Consider the following 20,766-nt stretch of genomic DNA (forward strand, 5'->3'; position numbering starts at 1 on the left):
ATAGGTGCGGCTCTGATATTTCATTCAGTAATAAGAACACAGACCTCCACCAAGGCAACAAATAGAAGACTGGGGCAACACACTAGAATCACGAAATTAAAGAATCTAAAACAAAAATCTGGAATATCAGGCGATGGGGTGTCAGTCTGAGTCAAATGTGCACGAAAAAAAGGGCTGCAGACGTGAATATGAACATGAGTAAGAATAGTCAAAAGAATTTTATGTCGAAAACAAAAACGTGTCAATGTTTTACTTGAGTGACAACTATACAATACTTGAATCCATACTATATAAACTATACAAGCCCGACCAATATGGATTTTTTTTTTTAATCATGTCATCTCTGACTGAGTTGTATTTGAAATATATGATGTAATATAAATCTTATCAAATTATTATCTATATTAGGGCTTGTTGTTTTTTTCAGATTATAAGTAGTCACGAAGGCCAATATTAACGTTTTGGAAATATTGGCGTAAAAAACCCCCCACAACCTTTAACTTTATTTAAAATGTTTTTAGCATATTGTTATTAATCAACTTTTCAGATTTGCAAAATGCTGACGAATCTTTGTTTTGAAAATCTCACAAAAAGTTCAAGGAGCTCCCAGGGTCATTAGCATGTGTTGAATGAAAACTGAAACAAGTACAGTAAATAGCTTCCTAATATTTTCTTCAGTAAATAAAGTTAGCGAAAATGGCAAAACATCCGAAATGTTACATTTTCACTTGTTTTAATTCCAACAAGAGAAGGTGCAGAAAATTTTAATAAAAGGTCCCCTGATGTTAACACTTTTAAATCAATCTATCAGATTTTATTATTATTATTTTTTAAAAGGCCGATGCTAATATTCATCAAAATACTAAATGTTTGGAATAAGACAAAAATAGTCAGCGTGATGTACAAGCAAGCGGCACAAAATGATTGATTTGTAAAGTGAGTCAGAGAATTGTTGCGATCAGAAGGTTCCGGAGGTTCGCCCCGCTTGGCGCGCCACCCAACCAGAGGGACGCGAGGACGCGCTGCTGCTGGTGTTTTCCCGCCCCGCAGCGCCGCCGCCTCTCATTTGCCACTCGTGCTCTCCGCGGACATGCTCCTCGCGGCGACATGAACGCCTTGGCGTGCCGAGTATGTTGGTGCGTGACCGTGTGCGTGCTGAGCGTCGACGCGTCTCGGTGGTGAGTTTGGATCATAACGCTGCTCTTCAGTCTTGTCGTCACGTGCGTGTAAACTGTATTGATAAGGACGCCTTTGCCTGTTTTGCCCGCGATGGCGCTTTCATGACTTTCCAGGTTCAACTTGATTGCATTTGTCATCTTTTGCCGTAATTTTCCCGCTCGTATTTTTCATGATTGCACTTGACAAAAGTTATCAGACGTGCTGCTCTCTCTTTTCTTTTTCTTTTTTCCCTGTGAAAGCCTTTAAGACGTCTTTACAAGTCTCGACCGGCCTCTTGGTGCTTTTTCCCTTCACGGCAAACATTTCAACACCTGTCGCAATAATCGTACACGTCGACTGTAGCCTTTCAATTGTTTCTTTATCGCGTGGAAATGAAGCTAAGTACACACATTCGATAACCTTGAAATGTGCTATATAGATCTAAGTATTATTATTATTAATATTTGCTTTTTCCCCCCATTTTTTATTGTGCTCATAAAGTGGAACCTTCAAAGTAGAACATTTATTGTAAACGGTCAAATGTGAATTTTTTTCTGTTTGAAACTTATTAACATTCACGGCCTTCATATTATTTTAAGACTTTCAAAAATGTTATAAAAATACTTTTTTAACTTAAGTTAAGTATTCATGATGACAACGATGAAGAAATTAATACTTTAAGTCAATGTGTCAAACTCAAGGCCCGGGGGCCAGATGCGGCCCACCACATAATTTTATGTGGCCCGCGAAAGCCAATCGTGCATCGACTTCTTCACTTTTATTAACACTGGGATGTGAGATATTGCAAGCATTTTTTTTGCTACCAATCCCACCTTAAAAATAGATTGAAAAATATTTGAACTAGGGGTGTCAAAATCAGTGCGTTAGTTTTGAGTTAATTTTAAGTTTCTTTAACGGCAATAATTTTTTTTAACGCGCGATTAGGAAGGGTGGGGATCTTTGAATGTCTCACGATTCGATTCCGATTTTTGGGTGTGTGATTCGATTCAGAACCGATTTTCGATTAAGAATGATTTTTGATTCAAAATGATTTGATCGACAATGATTTTTGCTTCGATTTATAGATGTTCAAGGAATCGTAATGATCTACACCAGTCTGACTCGCTAATGCTAATTCTACTCGCGGCACTTTTATCACTCAAAAGAACATCTTCACGCTGCAAAAAATGAGAATCAATTTTTTGGGCACACCACTCCTACTTGGAAAGCTTGCAGTGGGAGAATTCCAGTTGCAACGCAGCAGACTTACAAATGGAATTATGCCATCTAGTGGCAGAAAATGACTAACACAAATCACTATCACATCTTTTTTTTTTTTACTAAATTTTATGAATTTTTATTAAATTACTGTATCAATGACTGAAAGATGCAGCCATATTTCAATTAGTTTAAAATGTTTTCCTCTTTTTATGTTGATAGTATGAAAACATAAAAAGAGTTAAATATTGAAATCATGCGATTAATTATGATTAAAAAAATGTAATCGCCTGACATCCCTAATTTGAACAAATAATTATTTACTGACTTCTGATTTGAAAACTTTCAAAGTTATCCATCAATTTGTTGTGTAAATATAAAAATATATGGCTGTTGCCCGACATAACAGGTACATGAGCACTCTGGGCTCTCGCGTGATGTGCGACAACATCCCTGGTCTGGTGAGCGGGCAGCGCCAGCTGTGCCGCCAGCATCCCCGAGTGATGCAAGCCATCGGCGCCGGCGTGAAGGACTGGATCTCCGAGTGCCAGCACCAGTTTCGAAACCATCGCTGGAACTGCAACACCGTGGCGCGGGACCACAGCCTGTTCGGACGCCTGCTGCTACGCGGTGAGTCCGGGACGGGACCTTCTTGTCACGGACACTCTCAATCACAATTGGGTTCTGCTTTGTGGGTGCGGAGGCAGGATCATGAACGACTTTAAAGGGTGACATCACGTCGTCCGTCAAGTCAGCAGAATGTAAACAAACGATGGCGGACAAACAGCGGTAGCTCGATGTAGGAATGGATTTTGTTATGAAATTCAGTCCAAATAATTTGAAGGCGTTGAGCATACATCACATTTTTAAAGTAAACGTTTGGGAAATAAACATTAAAACAATGTATGACTTCATTTGAAACTAAAGGAATAATAAAAACATATATTTTCAATTTTGGTTTTATTAAGTTAGGGGAAAATATGTGAGCATTTGAAAATATGTTTTTAATGAAAATAATATATTTATAAAACTTTTTTTTTAAATTAGAGCTGTTAAACGATTACAATTTTTAATCAGATTAATCACATCTTAGAATTTTGATTAATCACGATTTATCGTTTAACAAAAAAGGCTTTTTTATCCAAAAAAATTCCGCCAAATTTGAAGAGGTTATGTGTTAATCCTTTTGACATTTGAGGACGTCTTCAACATTTTTTTATCCACTGCACACGCTCATCCTCCTCTTTTTCTAATCAGCTAATTACTTGCATAATTTAAAATGGAAAAAAATGACCCCGATATTTTGACGTAAACAAATATTCTAATTGTGATACGCAAACATTCATTAAATGCTTTACTTTAATGCATGAAATTATGTTTATTACTCAAACACAAACTGTGCTATCTTTAACGTAGCCATCTGCTGCTATGGTCAAAATTATTCATGCGATTAATCTGGGTTAATTAATAATTAATGCGATATTTTTTGTGATTAATTAATCAATTAACGCTTCAACTTTGACAGCACAATTTTTTATAGAATCAAACATGGGAAATGAAGGAAAATGTAAAACCTACAAATAAGGGCTGTGCAATTAATCAAAAGGTAATTACAATTTCAATGATTACACTCCACAATTACATAGTCAGCATAATCATAAAAAAATGTATTAATAATAAAAGTGATTAATATTTTCTTCATAATTGAGCAGCCTTACTACAAATGTAGCAAAGTTCATTCACATTTTTTTCATATTTAAAAAAATAAATTTTATTTATTATGTGATAAATGAAAAGTATTCAAAATTTCCAAAACTGTTTTAAATGTGAAACTATTTTTTTCTAAGTAAATGTTGTTGTTTTTTTAATGTGAGAAAGTAAAAACAAAAAAAAACATACAAAATTAAATATTAATGGGTTAGGTTTAAGAGATTAAGATTTTTTTTTATGTGAATAGAAATCTTTGTAGCTTTGATTTTCAAAAGTTTTGAAACAAATGCATACAATTTTCAACAAATTTCGTCTTGTTTGTGGCATTTGTGTATTTGTGTGCGTGTTTGTATCAAAGACAAAATGGCCACCCCTGTGATGGATAAAAACGGGTGGATTTTGCTACCTCGTTCATATTCATATTATTATCATTATTATATAATTATGAAGAACGTTTTTTGCCTAAAATGAGTGCCTAAAACTCCAGCGAGGCTGACGGTGCGGCGTCGCCCCTCAGGCAGCCGCGAGGTGGCCTTCATCCACGCCATCTCATCGGCGGGCGCGGTGCACGCGCTGGCGCGGGCGTGCAGCCGCGGGGAGCTGGACTCGTGCTCGTGCGACCCGCGCAAGACGGGCGCCTGGCGCGACCGGGCCGGCGCCTTCCACTGGGGCGGCTGCAGCGACCACGTGGAGCACGCCGCCCGCTTCGGACGCGCCTTCGTCGACGCCGAGGAGAGGAAGCGGCCCGACGCGCGCGCGCTCATCAACCTGCACAACAACAGGGCGGGACGCAAGGTGACTGACTCGCGACACATCTGTTAAATAATTTTTATTTGTCGCGTGTGACTCCAGGGAACCTTTTTGTTTTTGCTGTACTAGATTAAAGTGTAATTGCAAATCCAATACAGTAGGTGGCAGTGGCGCTCTCATTGTCAGAGTACACAAAGCGTATTAGCTCTTTGCAGAAGTGTACTTAATTGTCGTTAATTTCGGTTTTGCTTCCCGCCAGGCGGTGAAGCGTCTGCTGCGTCTGGAGTGCAAGTGTCACGGCGTGAGCGGCTCGTGCAGCGCTCGCACCTGCTGGCTGACCATGGCCGACTTCCGCCGCACCGGAGACGAACTCCGGCGCAAATACGAGCGCGCCGTCCACGTGGCCGTCAACCAGTACGGAGCGGCTCTGTCCACGTTGAGCGCGCCGGGAAGACGCACCGCGCCGGGGAAGAACCAGCTGGTCTACTCGGACGAATCGCCCGACTTTTGCGTGCACGACCACGATGCAGGTTATACAAAAAAAACACCAACCCTGATGCTAATTTGCTAACCCATTCAGAAGTGGGCGTTTACACACATCTCACCCGCAGGTTCCGTGGGCACGGGCGGGCGGCGGTGTAACGTGACGTCTCGGGGCGCGGACGGCTGCTCGGTCATGTGCTGCGGTCGAGGCTACGACACGGCGCGGGTGAGCCGCAGCGCCAAGTGCGAGTGCAAATTCCACTGGTGCTGCGCTGTGCGCTGCAGAGACTGCCGCCAGGTGGTGGACGTGCGCACCTGCAAGGAACACACGTGACCGTCAACAAAATGGTGATCTCAAGTTATAAAAAGTCTGCACACCCCTGTTCAGAGTTTTGTGCTGTTTATAATGAGCCCAAGATAAATCATTGTAAAACTTTTGCCGATTAAAAAATGATTAGTCTTAGTCTGATTTTTATTTTATTTTTTAATATATCACACATATTTGGTATTCAAACAGGGGTGTGCAGACTTTTTATATCCACTATAGGTTGCGATATAGTGAATTTGGAGTGATTATCAATACAGCGCATTTCTTCCTCTGCTGACCCTCACCCAAATATGGTCAGTTGTTCTTTTGTTGACTCACTGAGCATTTACTGTACATGATCACAGAGTCCTGCAAGTTTTGTAACATTTGTTTTTCCCCCCTAAAATTGGTTAATTAAAATGTATTTATTCATTTTATTCCTCCTCCTGTTTGAAATGATTGGGGGGGGGGGGGGGGGTTAAACATAGTGTTGATACCCACGAGGGATAGACTATTTTAAGCACAGTATTTTGTACACAAGTACTTTAACTTGGAGAATGTGACCATTTTGTTACCTGTTATCTTGAGTCGCCCTCTGCAGGCCAGTAGAGGAAACGCTCACTCACTGAACAGACTTTTGTTGTGAAACATGAAACGGCTGTCAGCTTCTCCAAATGACAACAGAAGACCAAACACCAACCAAGTCTTGAGTTTTCAGTTTTATTTTAGGTTCATTTTCCAGACCTGCAGAGGACAGTTGAATTTCCTTTTAAGCGCCTCAACTTTTCTTTGTTTTTCCACCCCCCCCCCCCTCCCTCCGCCTCCCGGCATTTCGTTAAAACCCACTTCAATGACTGGCAGTTTCTCCCATTTTGTAAGTCAATAATGTTAAACGGGGGGGGGGGGGGGGGGGGGGGCAAGGGGACGAGAGCAAACGAGGGTCACAAATTAAGACTTGAAGAAAGGCGGGCGGTGGCAAGAGAAAAGGTCAAGACTGGGAGAAAAAAGGCTGAAATTGACCACTACAGTACTTTGTATTGTAGTGCAGCACCTTTCTTTGTGACACACACTCACTTGTACTTGTCAGCCGCACACAATTAAAACACGGAGCCCCAGACGTGACATGAAGCGTGGCAAAGACTCAACTGTGGCCACAACATTGGCATAGACCAGACACTCATAAGGCCGACAGGCAAAACAATTAAATGAACTTCCACTAGATGGCAGAATAACTTGCTCATCCATGTTTTGAGCCATTTGTTTGGTGTCCTACTGAGATTTTCAGTGATGTGTTCCAAAGGTTGGTAAACGCCAATGGAGACGAAATCAAGAGCAGTCTTGCAGCGACGAGCAAAGGTGCGCTCCATTTGGTTACTTTGACGTCCAAGTCAAACTCACAAATTAGCATTTGGTGCGAACCTTGCACCGAATTCTTTGTCTCAAGCTTAATGAGCCTTTTTGCAGCAACCATCGAGTATCTGGCCACAAATGAGCATCTCGCGGGCACATTAAAATTTCACGAACACCAATTTGCCTTACGTGGTGATAAACTTTTCATTATCATTTAAACAAATCAGCATTCTGCGGACACAAATTTGTGTTTCATGTGCAAGTTATATCCAATTCACAGCCGCAAATTTGCATTTGGCGGTTGGAAATGACTATCATGTGGCCATAAATTAGCATTTTGTAGCCACAAATGAACTTCTTGTGGCCACAATCGGTACTGGGCTGATGCAAATTAGCAATTTGTGTCAACAAATGAGTATTTCAGATCAATTATGACCGGTCACAAATAAGCATTTCATGACCACACATCATTTTGTGAACATGAATCACTATTTGCATAAATGACCAATTTGTTGCCATTACTAGTACTATTTTGTGGTCGCACATTAGCATTGGGGCCACAAATTTGTAATTGACACAAATTACCATTCCACAGTCACAATTGAGTATTTCATTCATGTTATATCCAATTTGAAATACATTTGACTACTTTCCAGCTAAAATATTTTGTGTCCATGTTAAAGCCAATTTGTTGACGCAAATGAGCATCTCGTGCCCACAAACTCGTATTTGGCGGCCACAAATTTGCATGTTACGCATACGTGTTGTGTATCGCACATTTTAAAATCTCCCTCACCACGCGTCATGTGTAGGGCTCAGTAATATTGCAAACATTGACACGAGACCTTGCCTCCTCCATGCACTCGAGCCCCGTTCTCTCTCCGCTCACATTAAGGCCTCAATTAAGCCCTGGCGGGTTGACAGGTGGGAAGGGAAGGGGGGCGAGGGGGGGGGGGGGGGGGTCCTCACCTCCTTAGTTAGTACTTAAATCCTCTTCCTCATTTGTCTAAGTTTTCCTTCTTCTATCTACTTGGTGGCGGTCCATGTTAGGGCTAGGCTACCGTAGGTACCACACGGTGGCACTTGTGAGTAAGGAGTCTAACCCTCGTGCTCAGGATATGTGCCACCATCTCCCACAGGGGCCGGACTCCCCCTCCCCAAACCCTTACCCGCCCCCTCCCCTGCGATCGGGCACTGCTCTACCCTCTGATACAGAGGTTCAGCAAAAACGTCCCCGGTAGAGGGAATGTGGGCCACCAGGCCGCCTCTCGAGCCAGGGGGGCCCCCCAACAACGTTTACGAGGAGCCCCTGTGCCATGTAACCCCCAGAAAAACAATTCCGCGTCGTCCCGTCGGCGAGCGATAAAGCCAAGCGACAACTCTCATCCTTGATTCACAGCTTGCTTTGCTCTTCTTTAAAAAAAAAAAAAATACTTTTTTTTTTTTTTTTAAAAAGACGGCGCCGACTGTTCAACAACGGTACACACTTCGTTAGTTACGTTTAAAAAGAAGACCCTCACTTAAGCTTAATTGAATCTTTGTCAGTTTTGGGGTGCTTAGTGCTCTACTGGATCCCCCCAACCCCCCCATCTAGGTCTAAAGGAGTGGTGATGGTAGCAAACAGGTTATAGATCCTTTGTGTGCCACAAACAAAACGAGAGGAGAATAAAAAGAGAGTGGACCAAAAGAAAGCATAGTTGTTACTTTGTTAATCATATTTCATACTCTGCAGATTGATGTGTTTCGCTTTTGAGGGGATATGGTGGGGGTGGGGGGGGGTCATGATGAGTGGGGTAAATGGGGTGTAGTCTTGTATTCAGTGGCGGTCCACGGCGGCACTCTGTAGCAACTCTGTGGCGGGCTGTCCCGGGGGTCTGAAGGCGGTCTGGAAGCCTGGCGGGGGGGAGTGGAAGTGGCTGGCGGGGTTGGCTGTGGCGGGGGGCAGGTAGGGGGCCCAACCGGCGGCGGCAGCGGCGGCTCTGTGGTGGAGGGGGAGGTGGCCGTCCAGGATGCCGGCGTGGAGGGGCTGGGGGGCGGGCGGCGCCGTCGAGCCGGCCGGACCGTCCATCTCTGTGAGCGCCTGCAGGGACTTGAGCCAATGGGGGGGGTTGTCGTCCTGGAGACAGTCTAAACTGGTGGCCGCCGTAGCCGGGATGCCTGCGCAAAATATGAATTAGTCGCCGGCGCTATGCACACGCGAGCATCGTTTTACTGTGTGTGGACGGAACCTGTGATGATAGCAGGGTCCATCCAGCTGGCCGTGCTTTCCCAGCTCAAGCTGTGTGAAATGCCCGCCGGCCCGCCGATGTGGTTAACACTGTTTGAGGACGAGGACGACGAAGAGGACGAGGAGTTGGGAAGGCCCCCGAAGTTGATGTTGATGTTGGGCAGGAGAGCTCGGAGGCCATCTTGCCACTCTTTCACATTTAGACCTTCTATAGAGCTGCTGTTTTCTGCAGGAGAGGAAAAACACGTCATGACTTCATCATCTTTCCTTCTCTTTGTTTTATGGAATTTGTCATCAGTCCGAACCTGATGTTTGATAAAACTTCCTTTTTACATATGGACAAAATCTGTACTCTGAATATATTTCATTTTCCATCATATATATATTTAGGCTTTTTTTCTGTTATTTTCTCCCCCACATTTAATTCCCGTTTGTTGTGAAAAACGTATGTTGTCGGGCTGCACGATATTGGTAAAACATGCGATATGCAATTAAGTTGCTGAATATAGCGATATCGATATGATTGCCATATTTAACATGTACCTAAAGAAATTACATTGTTATTATCTAATGAACTAATTATACTTTTTTCATGCAGCAAAATAAGCTAATTCAATGTATTCTTAGTTTATTAATTGTAATTACCTCTTGATAAAAAAAAAAAAGTTTAACTATTGGATGGCGGTGCACATTTTAGTTAACGTATGACTGGTCAAATTCAGATAAAATCATAAAATTCCATGTGTTATATAAAATATTTTTGTCAAAAGAAAATTGTTGTGGAAAAAATCAAAATGCACTCGCGAATGTACGGAGCACCTCCGGAGGTATTCACCCGCCCTGACTGGAAATGAGCAGCGTGAGCATTCGGCATCGCTCGGCTTCACTCGGCTACCCGATCAAGGTACGTTCGGCTTTGCTTGGTTAGCTTGGGTGTTTAAACTCGCAAGAATAAGGTCAAACTTTTTGTGTCTTTTTTTGGGGGGGGGGGGGGGGTCGAAGTCCGATTCATAAGAGTTCAGAGACGTTCGAATTTTGAGGTTCCACTGTATTACTATTATTAGTAATTGTAGTAGTAGTCAGGGGCGTTGCACCTAAACAGAAAAAGTTAAATTGACCATTACGTCGAGGGCCACTAAAACAAAACAAAACAAAAAACAGATGATGGCCGCCAAATGGCCCCCGAGCCGCAATTTGGATAGACCTGGGGGCAAAGTGGTTGTGGAACATGCAAAGAGTACCTGAGATGGGGATCCCTCCCAGACCTGTGTTGTGCTGAGGAGGCAGATTCAGGTCCAGGAAATGACTGTGTGAGGCAGCACTGGCTGAGTGGTTCAAGTGTGTGAGGTTATTCCGCGAGGGGATGCCCATCCAGGGGTGTCTGGCGGCCTGCTGCTGCTGCTGCTGCTGCTGCTGCTGACTCGCCTGGCTGCTCTGAATGGCGGGGAAACTGCAGGAGCTGTAGATGGCTCTGTGGTGGAGCTGGGGGATGCGGGCCACGCCGCCGGGGAAGTGGTGAGAGTTGCCGGCGTTGCCGTTAGGGGGCGGCAGGCCCAGCCCGTGATTGTTCCCCTGTGCGAGGGGCCCCGGGGAGGCGGGGCTCTGATCCTGCACCGACAGCTCCTTCTCGATCAGGTCGGCCAGCGCTTTGCGGGTGACGTCGAACGGGTCGAAGCCCAGGTCGTCGTCCTGCTGTTTGCTGGACGAGCCGAAGCCAAAGGCCGCCTGCCAGTCCGTGGACGACGACACTGGGATCGAGTCTGCCGCGAGATCAAACATGGACGTTACTGGCGGAGCGACTGAAGTATAAAAACAAAACAAAACAAAAAATATTATAAACAGTCGTACAACTTGAATCAATGTGTGTTTTAACAAACAGTGTCAATTATTTGAAGCTTCTGCCCTGAATTCAACATTATTCCTTGACCACAAGATGGTGACTAAGCACTTTTTCTTTTTTTTTACAATTTAGACAGTACTATGGTCTGTGTGAAAAGCTTGACGCTCCTCCCTGGAATTAAGCATTATTCTTTAGCTATAAGATGGCGGCAAAGCTGTTTTCGTATTAGATATGGCTTTAGCCTGAGCGCAAACTGTGAGTTTCACGGGAGATAGGTTAGTGAATAGGCGAATTTGCAAATGGCCAACCACAAATCAATTAGAAATGAATCACATTAAAAGAGATGAAATAACGTGTTAAACAACTTCAGACTTCCTAAGAGTAGAGGGAGATTACATTCCAGCGCACGCACACAGTTTTTTTTGTTGTTGCACAAATTAATGCCCCTTTCTCCCCTTCAAGTGAACAAGCAAACTATTCAGCCAGATAGCTGCTGCTGCTTGTGAAAGAAAATGGTTATAATTCCAAGAGCACTTCATTGCCCTTTATCCGACATGCAAGCACTTTTCAGACCCCGAGAACACAACATTAACATTCAAGCGTTTGAAGAATGCCAAGCACCTTGTGTGCACTAGTTCCCAATAACTGCCACACTGACACACACGATATCACGAGCGTGCAGGAGCAGAGCATCCCATGGCAAAACGGATTCGTCTTTGCTAATATGCGCATAGCATTTATTCTCGGTTGAACTGTCTGCTATTTGCTTGGTATAAATCAACACGTCAACCAAGAAATGCTCTCAATTCTGTCATGAGCTGGGGATCTTGTTCTATTATATTATCACTGGTCTAATTGTGACTCCACTATTAATTCAATTTGAAGTCTTAAAATTGCCAATGGCTTAAGGCCAACCTTCTTGCCGAGTGAAATAGACGGCAAATTGCCCTTGGGGCCCATGTCGTCAATTGAAGGCAACAAGGCAAGGGTGGTATAGTAGCAGCCCCGTCAGATGGATGAGAACCGATGAACTATTTAATCGTTATATCAAAAAAAGCTGGAATATGTTATATTGCAAAGAAGATTCTTGCTTTTAGATTCACTTTAAATGAGCTCATCATGTTTATGTAATTGCGTTGGCTCGCTTGCTGTTCTGTAAGCCAGTTCTGCTTTACAGTAGACACATTGCACTATATTCTCTGTAATTGTGAAACGATGGCCTGACAAATTGGCAGATATTACAGTCATTTCTGGACTATAAGGCGCGCCTGACAAAAAGCCACGCTAGCTAAATTTAGGGAATACTCGAGTTTGTTACACATATAAGCCGCATTCGACTGCAAGCCGCAGTTGTTGTAATGTTACTGCACCGGTAGATTAAGGGTTGCCACTCATTTATTTTCCAGAATGAGGGCGTAAATTCTTTTTGGGCCTTTTACTCTTGCGCTTCCTTTATAGTGCGCCCCCTTGTGATCTGATGAATAAGTCGCACCTTTGTATTAGCCGCAGGGTCGAATGCAAGTGAAAAAAGTAGCGGCCATTTTAAAACAGGGAGAGAGAAAAGGGGCAATTTTTTTGTTTTTCTTCTGATTTACACTACAACAAAAGACAAAAACAACTTTCAAACATTATCCCTCAAAGAAAATCACCCAATTTGTGCCTATTTTCCCTTGTAAAGTTAAATAGGAAAGGACAAAAGTATATAAAAACCGCAAAAATCATATTTATTGCTGTAAGCATGTGACTACAAAAATAAAGTTACTGTTTATTACATAAATATATTTTTAATGAATCCGCTTAAGATTAGGTTATCAGAAATGAATGAAATTGCCTCCTTTGCAATGTGAATCTGCAGTAACATTAGTCAGTCAAGAATAAATGATCACCGCAAGAGATGTAGAGAAAAATCTGTGACGTAAAACGAGATGCGTATAGTTTAAAAAATCCACAATACAGTGAGACCACAAACTGCAAAGAGACAAATGAAAAGTTTGCGTTACCTGACGTGAAGAGGCTGTGTGGTTCAGGAGTCATGGGCCAGTCAGAGCTGCGGGGGTTGCTCGGAAATGGGGGCAGACCGGTGGGGAGGGGGTTGGGGTGTCTGAAATTGCTGTTGTCCGAAAAGAGCGATTGCGACTCGGCCGCCGCGCCCTCGAAGGGCGAGCGGGCCGTGAGGTCGGACATGCTGATGGGCACCACCAGGCTGGGCTTGGTTAAACCCGGGGGAGGGGAGGGGGAGTCACTTGTGGGTATCTGGGGAAAAGACAGAGTGTTAACGTGCTTGTTTTCCTGTCAGACTTGTTCATTTGGGGGGGGGGGGGCAAGTCTCTGAAGTGGTTCTACCTGTTGTAAAGTGTCTCCATTCACCATACCAATTGAATCGGAAGGCTTGTCACTGGGGCTGCAGGCACAATATTATGTGTATCAATAATAGCAAAACAAACAGCTTTGTGCAATACATAAGCTCAGGTGTAGCCTAACCCTTACCTGTTGCTGTCACAGTTTGAGGAGAAGGGGGACATGGCAGTGCACTGGCCGGGACCGAGGTCCGGATCGAGACCATCTGAGGCGAGACCCTCTTGGTCCAGATAGTCTAGCAGCGGAGGGGACTTGCGGTCCTCTGAAAGGCCATTGGCTAGTTTGCTATGCCCTGACAACGTGGGCCACCCTTCTTTACCATTGCTACTGTTTTGTCTGTCACAAAACAAAAAACACAACATAAAAAAAGGAGGGGGGAAAAGACCCTTGCATTGCAAGAAGAGTAGAAAGCAGAAGTTGACTTCATTAAAGAAAATTCTGACCTTTGTGTTAAGCCTGATTTACTCTTTGACTTCTCTGTTCCACAAGCTGGAGGTTGTAGAAAGCTAGGGTTTATTTTATACAGGTCTTGGAGGAGTTTTTGCTCATATTCTTGATGTTTCCCTGCCTGAAAACGTGGACGTAAAAAGGAGTCAATAAACTCAACGCAAATGACAAATCAAAGCAGGGAGATACGACACTATCGACAATTATATTACCTGCATTTCATCTTTAGTAAAGCTAGCTGCTTCATCTCCTAGCTCATGTAGATACATGCAATCAGGTTTAGGACACTGCATACTTTTCAGGAAGTAACTGCAGTACTTTGTTGTCCCTAAAGAAGCCTGCCATGGGACAATGAGAATCAAAACAAGAGAAACTCAAAGAGCATTGCCTTTGTCTTCAGGGCCAGCGGGGAGAATTGCTGCTAAAAAAAGGCTACCTTGAGTGTTCTGCCATCAACCACCACGTTGTTCACAGACTGTATAGCTCTTAGCGCGTCTTCAGGGCGGACGTAGGTGACATATGCACTGGCACTCGGCCCCTGGACCATCAGAAGTATGAACAAGAGACAAATCAGACAGACAGCTGCTGCAACAATTTAGTTTTTGCCCTAGTGTTGTGATAGAAAAGAGAAATTGAAGGTGGTAGGGCCCCAAAACCGATCCCAATTTGTAAACTTGCTATTTTTCATTTGGTGTAAATGTCCAAGCGAAATCGAAATGAGTCACAACAAACCAAGTGATATCACAGAGACGAGAAGGAGGTTTAGAACACTGGACTAATTAATGAGGGGAAATGGCGCTAATAAACAACACTATTAAATCAATTAAATACACAGGTACCAACTTGCTCAACCCTGCTTACGAATATTCCAAAATACGAGTTGCTGCTTTTTTTAAATTTTTTGTCTCATCAAATCACATCACTTACAAAGGTCCCCTAGCTTTATGCTAACAATCAAAACACTGTGAATGGGCGAACGAAATTAGCATCAATGCTGTCGTAGCAAGCAACAGTGCAGCAACACATAAACATGATTACATTGTTGAAAAACAACAACTATTACTGCATCATCTACGCTTTGGGCACCATATGGTGTAGATAAAGCGCTATAAAAAGCATTATTTGTCATCCATTCCGTTACAAAGCCGTCATCAACATTTTCAACACCCTCATTGTCTACAAACATATTTCTTAACAGTGTGTCACTGTCGAATCGTTACACTGATGCAAATTCCTCCCGCGCCGTCGTCAAACGCGTCATTTATTTAATAACTCCCGCGAATATCTGTCAAGACTAAACGCTCAAATAAAATTGCAGGACATGCTACGAGGCCCACGTCACCCTATCGTGCATATTCTGATGCATTTCATTGGCGAAGAGACCAAGAATTGGTCAAAACACAACAAAATGACATATCCGCTCTCAAAGGTTTAAAGTGAGAAGAGCGCAGGAGCGCTCCCGGCTTTAACGGTAGAAACGCGTTTGCGTGCTCCCGGCCTTAATGGGTTAAAGGGAACATCTTGACCAAATGATCCCCTTTTGAAATTTGAAAACGCTTGAATACACATAAAACCTAAGAGAAGTTTACCATATCTCATCATAGTTGCCAACATTATAACATTTAGTCAGTCCTTATTTTTTTGCATTATCAACTCTCACCACAACCTAACACGGATCAACAGTTTTATGTTCAGACACGACCATATGAACCACACCAAAGCGGAAACTAGAGTTTGATTCAAAGTGACCACCCCCCAAAAAAACTGTATAAAATTATTAGAATTGTGCAATTCAGTGGAATAAAAGTGTGAGGAATCCTTTTCACTCAAGTGCAGAAATCAACAAAACCAAAGTGTACAATGTCTGTTAACTCACCTGTGACCCCGCATAAGATGTACTATTGTTGATGACCACTTTATGGATCTTCCCAAACCTCCCAAAATACTCTGGTCGTTTTAGGACCTGTGAGTGCAAAAAAAACAAAAAAAAAACACTTATGAACCGTTCTCATACACAACCGTGGTACACCTTGTGCTCCAAGATGCCCATCTAGAAGCTCCTTCTGTCCGTTTAGATCCACAATACATACACTTTGAGAACATTGAAAACTGTGCTACATTTAAAATTGTATTGTATTTTGGGAGGAAAGAAAGAGGAAAATAAAAACAATCAAAAATTGTAGGTGTCAACTAAATCATAAACACCAAAGGAATACATTTGTCTGCAACAGTATATATATTTTTTTGAAGTTGGTGCAAAGAAGTACGTTTCCCCATCAGCTCGCTGTGCTCACCTCCGTGTCGGCGAGGCGCTGTGAGAGTCCCACCACGAACACCAGGTTTCTCTGGACCACTCGGACGCTGGCCAAGTGCTTGCGGTTCTCCGTCACCTTCTGCTTCTTCTCGTTCTGTTTCTGCTTCTTCTCGTTCTTTATCCTCTGGATCTCCTCCTGTGACAGAGGCTTGTACACAGCGGGGTCCTCTGGGTATGGCTGCACAAAAAGACGGCAAACGTCAAGTATGCAGTCCACTGTAAGATAAGCAGCCATTACACTGGGTTTGGGTTTATGCTGAGTAGACACTCAAGAGGGGAAGGCGCTGTAGTCAATCACTAATGCAATAGTTAAGTGAGTATTACAGTAAATGTTTGTATAAATGGCCTGGGCCATAAACAAAACAATCTAATAAAAAGCAAGTCGTCACACATGTCAGGAAGATGCGAGTTAAGGGTTAACAATTTGGAAAATCAGCAACATTTTCAGGAAGAAAAAAAATAACATCACTTGAGCACCTTCATGAAATGTACGCACCCTCCACCCAGAGGAAATGAGGCCATTCCCTGTCAAATCTGATGGTGAGTACAATCTCCCAGAGATTTGAGCATCTTTTCTATCTAGCGTCTCTACAAGGTGAAACATCATATTGCACGTTCTGATTCAATAAGCAGCTTCCGTGCTCCACTGGTGACGACGGCCTTTTCACAGCGCGGTTGCTGATATGTGCTGGCGGCGTGGAGTTTGACCGCAACAGAGTTAGATTTAAAAATTTTGTTTTTTTATTATTATTTTATCCATGCCAGTTGTGACATTAAAAGTGGCGCATGTGTGGCGTGAAACATTGCTAGGTTGTAACCCTTAAACAACAGAAGGCTCACTCACTTTTAAACAAACATGCATTCAGTCTTGAGGTGGATAACTTTTTAATTTTATTTTAAATTGTCCAAATCCTCAGAATTTAACTTCTCAACAGTAAATATTCTCCCTAATCCCTCCAAATCTGTCACAAAATTCGTAAATGTTATGTTTTAAGAAAAAATCTATACTTTTGGTCAGTCCACGTGCATGGGTGTTATTTTTACAAGTTACGTGTATTAACCAATCTTCGTTAAAAATAACCTGCTCTCTTTGATGATGCAATATAAATGGTTGAACAAAGTGCTAATTTTGGCGGCGCGAGGATTCTGCTCGACGGCGACGCCAGCGATTTATTAAATGCTAAATGCAAACTCACGTGCTGGCTTAAAGTAGCCTGTCAGATGAGCCGCATACACATCATTGGCAATGATCAATATAACTTCCAGATCCATGACGAGAGTTAATTTCACAACCAAAACTAAAGACATTTTCCAAATGGCTCTTGATGGGATGCATCTCCAGAAATTAGGGACACCCTAAGGCCTCACCAAATCACACATCGTTGGTGGTAGCGTGCAAATATCAGGTAAATAAAGTTTACACATGGTGGGTGTGTAAGAAGTCTGGACAGGAAAAGTGCCACAGGTGACATGAATCGCGTGTCTAATATGGCTTTACGCTGTTTTAATATTCAGAGCAGTTCACTTATTTTATACGTTTATGACAATCAAGAACTTTACAATTACTTTTATAAATAACTAAAATAATAGCAAAGGGATAGAAAATTTCCAAGGTAAGTCAAATGGGGGAATTTGGGAAACAATCACAAATGCAAACCCCACTAAAAAGCATGGTATTTCAGCAGATTCATTTGCAAGTGTGACTTTACTTTTTAATATTTTATTAAACCATCAATTCCTTCATTTAAGAACAAATAACATGAATGTTGAGCTAATTACGCATTCCCTTGACCTAAACCATTCAAAAATTAACAACAACAACAATAACAATTCCCCAAACTTCATCACCCATCCTATATGTCCGCCAGGTAAGTCTTTCTCACCTTTCTGCAGGCCGGGCAAAGGCCGTTCTCATCTGTGCGGATGCGGTGCCAACAGAAGCGGCAGATCTGGTACCCGCAGGTGCAGGGAAAGAAATTGACGTCGTCGATCTCCAGCGGCTCCATGCACAGGGGGCACTCCATGGGGTCGTCCTTCATTTCAGGGCTATGGGACATCCTACGGCGCGGCGAGGCTGAGCGTTGAGGTGGTCACGAAGCACAGAGCTGCGAGGAAGGGCGACAAGCCATACTCTGTAGTGATGTAGAATAATGATCCGACATGCTTTGTTAAAAATAAGAAAATAAAAATCAATCGCTGTCTGTCACAGTGCGGGCGCTAATCACCCAGCCGGAGCGTTTTGACGTTCACGAGCTTGAGCTGCAAGGCCAACAGGTGCTTCCCTGGGGTTGCGAATACGGGGGGGATCCAGGACACTGGAAGGCTGTGAAATAATGCTGCCGTCAGACTGAACATGAACTGAGGTCAGGCGCGGTTGCATGCCAGTCAGCGCGGATGAAGCGTTTGAAGAGAAAACTTTGCACCTTCGACCATTTTGCCGTGGTTTGCTGATGTGAACTTTTCATGGCGTCGAGAATGTACTTACTACATCACACAGCAGCGGCACAAGCTCAGACACGGAGCCCAATACCGGCCGGGACCAAGCCAGAAGGCGCATGCTGGTGTATCTTGTAAGGGTATTGGATTTGTTTACAGTTTTTGAATTGTCAACCAAGATAGCATTTAGCAGTACCAGTAACCAGATTGACTAGCGACGTTCAAACGTGTAGATACCCCGTGAACAAAAGCTGAACCTAGCATAAGGGTCCCTGGGTCCCAGTCACGGACAGCTGAAGGGCCATGGCAGGCCACGCACCCACAAGACCCAAACCACAAATCGTTCGGGAAGTCGTCACCACCATTCAAGTGCATCCATCCAGCTTCCATCTGCACACAGGAAGTCCCGGGCAACTGTGAGGCAGATAAACGAACCACTCGTCTACCTCAAGTCTAGTCCATGCATCCATGCCGTATAGCGTTCGTCCTCATTAGAGTCTTGGGTGAGCTGGAGTCGATCCCACCCGATTTTGTGCGAGAGGTAAGGTACACCCTGAACCGGTCGCCAGCCAATTGCAGGGGACTATTAACATTTTTGAGGCTTCGATGTCGATGAACCTAATATGAATGTTTTGGGGAAAACATCAAGAAGATGCAACTCCATAAAGCAAAACCAGAGCAGAGATTCGAACCTAGAACCTCAACAATGTAAGAGGAATCTTGCAATTTAAGAAAGGACGTTAAAAAGAGGATGTTTTGAATGAACCCGCCAAAATGCAGTCCAAAGGGTCGAAACTCAAATTTAGCACATAAACAACAAAAATAGTATAGATGTGACGTACAGGTGCGCTGTTCCAGTGATACTTAGCACATTGGCAGTGATAGTGTATAAATAACGTGTTGTTAGCAGTCATGCTCTACTTAGTATGTGACAACACGGGCTGCCAGAACTTGGGAGTCCGATCCAGATTTGTGGACGCCCCCCCCACCCCCCCAAAAAAGCGCAAGCATTACGAAGCGGAGGAAAATAAACAGCAGCAATTTCAAATGCTGCCCTAACTGCTGGCATTGCATTTGTCAAGCCATTGTTTGGCCGGCCAGTGTACAGCACAACCAAAATGTGTCTCATCCGCGGGCTGTCTTCCGAGTCGTACCTTTTGACAGATGTTATTTGGCCACCGCTAACGAGAAGCTAACATTAGCCGCGAATCGCATAAAGCGAAGCTGCTTTTTTTATATAAGAAGGCAGGGAGAGAGAGCGACAAGCGAAAGGCGTCCGCAGGGTGGGTGGCGGGTGTTGGCAACACTCAACTTCTTGTGCAAGCCCAAGTTTCAACACGCCATTGATATTAACTACTTTATAAAACGGTTGACACGACGTGACGTTTTGCCCCTTACACACTGACAGCTCGCTTGTAGATAACCGCCTAGCATCGGCTAGCCTAGGATGCTAACAGCGGAGACGTACGGCGGAGGCTTACGGACGCGGCCTACGAATGCTAACGGTGAACTGGGCGCAACTTGGCCGCGGTTAAAACGTCTGACAGCGCTCTCACCGGCGAGGGGACGCGCCGGCGAGGGCAGAGCGAACTCGAGGACGCTCTACAGCCGCTCGGCGAGTCAACAAACGGGCCCCTTTGGCGATTTGGTGGGAGGGTTAGCTCGTCTTAGCAAGTTGGCTTACGTTAGCGTTACTTACCCTGTCCGTATTTAGCTTAGGATTCCACTCCAAGAGAGTCACACCGAATTGGGCGGGGACTGCGAGCCAATGTGTGTGAAATGTCAAAATATCTCGAAGCGGTCACTTTGGATGACCGTATATGTGTTGTTCCGTTATAATTAAAAAGCTATAAAGGTGTTTTTTTGCCCCTGTCTTTTCTTAGTATTGAGGAGACAATTTACGCTCAAACCACCATCTTAGCTAGCATTAAAATAGGGAGGAGGGAGCGGAGTAGTTCTCGACGCCACGGAGTCTGCGCAGAGAAAGCGATGCTTTGTGGGACATTGAGTTTTTGAAAACTTAAATCAGCCTTGCTCACGGGCCCGCCACATCCGTGTACTGCAAAGATTTTGAATATTGAACTCATACTAAAAATATGTCTTTGTAGATTGTCAGTCAATTGCACTCAATCTTTAATTATGCAGTTAAGGCAACTGAGAAGAGATTC

At 43.7% G+C, this 20,766-nt stretch overlaps 2 protein-coding genes across 6 annotated transcripts; one reads left to right on the forward strand and one right to left on the reverse strand.

Annotated features, from left to right (window-relative positions):
* Window positions 1-38: 38 nt before the first annotated feature.
* On the forward strand, window positions 39-6,018 carry wnt2 (wingless-type MMTV integration site family member 2). Its single transcript, XM_086073393.1, has 5 exons — window positions 39-1,178; window positions 2,786-3,006; window positions 4,604-4,881; window positions 5,096-5,366; window positions 5,448-6,018. The coding sequence occupies exons 1-5, from the start codon at window positions 1,108-1,110 to the stop codon at window positions 5,651-5,653; spliced, it is 1,047 nt and encodes a 348-aa protein (XP_085929519.1). The 5' UTR covers window positions 39-1,107; the 3' UTR covers window positions 5,654-6,018.
* A 314-nt stretch (window positions 6,019-6,332) lies between these two features.
* Window positions 6,333-20,545, reverse strand: cnot4a (CCR4-NOT transcription complex, subunit 4a). 5 transcript variants are annotated; one of them, XM_086074291.1, is made up of 13 exons: window positions 20,298-20,545; window positions 18,046-18,267; window positions 16,143-16,340; window positions 15,723-15,811; window positions 14,285-14,390; window positions 14,061-14,186; window positions 13,845-13,969; window positions 13,531-13,737; window positions 13,387-13,444; window positions 13,044-13,296; window positions 10,445-11,002; window positions 9,205-9,429; window positions 6,333-9,133 (listed from the first exon to the last, which is right to left on the reverse strand). In XM_086074291.1, exons 2-13 carry the CDS (start codon window positions 18,217-18,219, stop codon window positions 8,793-8,795), a joined length of 2,460 nt encoding a protein of 819 aa, XP_085930417.1. In that variant the 5' UTR covers window positions 18,220-18,267; window positions 20,298-20,545; the 3' UTR covers window positions 6,333-8,792. The 5 variants fall into 5 exon arrangements, with proteins under 5 accessions (XP_085930417.1, XP_085930418.1, XP_085930419.1 ...); XM_086074292.1 differs by having other exon boundaries at window positions 20,155-20,298; XM_086074293.1 differs by having other exon boundaries at window positions 6,334-9,133; window positions 14,285-14,386; window positions 15,725-15,811.
* Window positions 20,546-20,766: the final 221 nt, after the last annotated feature.

This window comes from Leptonotus elevatus, chromosome 4 (genome assembly GCF_054856555.1).
Source record: "Leptonotus elevatus isolate MCC_2025b chromosome 4, RoL_Lele_1.0, whole genome shotgun sequence".
Lineage (NCBI taxonomy): Eukaryota > Metazoa > Chordata > Actinopteri > Syngnathiformes > Syngnathidae > Leptonotus > Leptonotus elevatus.

Excerpts from the sequence above, each read along its gene's own strand:
- wnt2 (XM_086073393.1), top strand. The coding sequence starts at position 1,108 with ATGAACGCCTTGGCGTGCCGAGTATGTTGGTGCGTGACCGTGTGCGTG. Across the intron at positions 3,007-4,603 it reads CGGACGCCTGCTGCTACGCG|GCAGCCGCGAGGTGGCCTTC; the intron begins GTGAGTCCGGGA and ends GTCGCCCCTCAG. Across the intron at positions 4,882-5,095 it reads ACAACAGGGCGGGACGCAAG|GCGGTGAAGCGTCTGCTGCG; the intron begins GTGACTGACTCG and ends GCTTCCCGCCAG.
- cnot4a (XM_086074291.1), bottom strand. The coding sequence starts at position 18,219 with ATGTCCCATAGCCCTGAAATGAAGGACGACCCCATGGAGTGCCCCCTG. Across the intron at positions 14,391-15,722 it reads TCTTATGCGGGGTCACAGGT|CCAGGGGCCGAGTGCCAGTG; the intron begins GAGTTAACAGAC and ends ACTTCTGATGGT. Across the intron at positions 13,297-13,386 it reads ATGGAGACACTTTACAACAG|ATACCCACAAGTGACTCCCC; the intron begins GTAGAACCACTT and ends TCTTTTCCCCAG.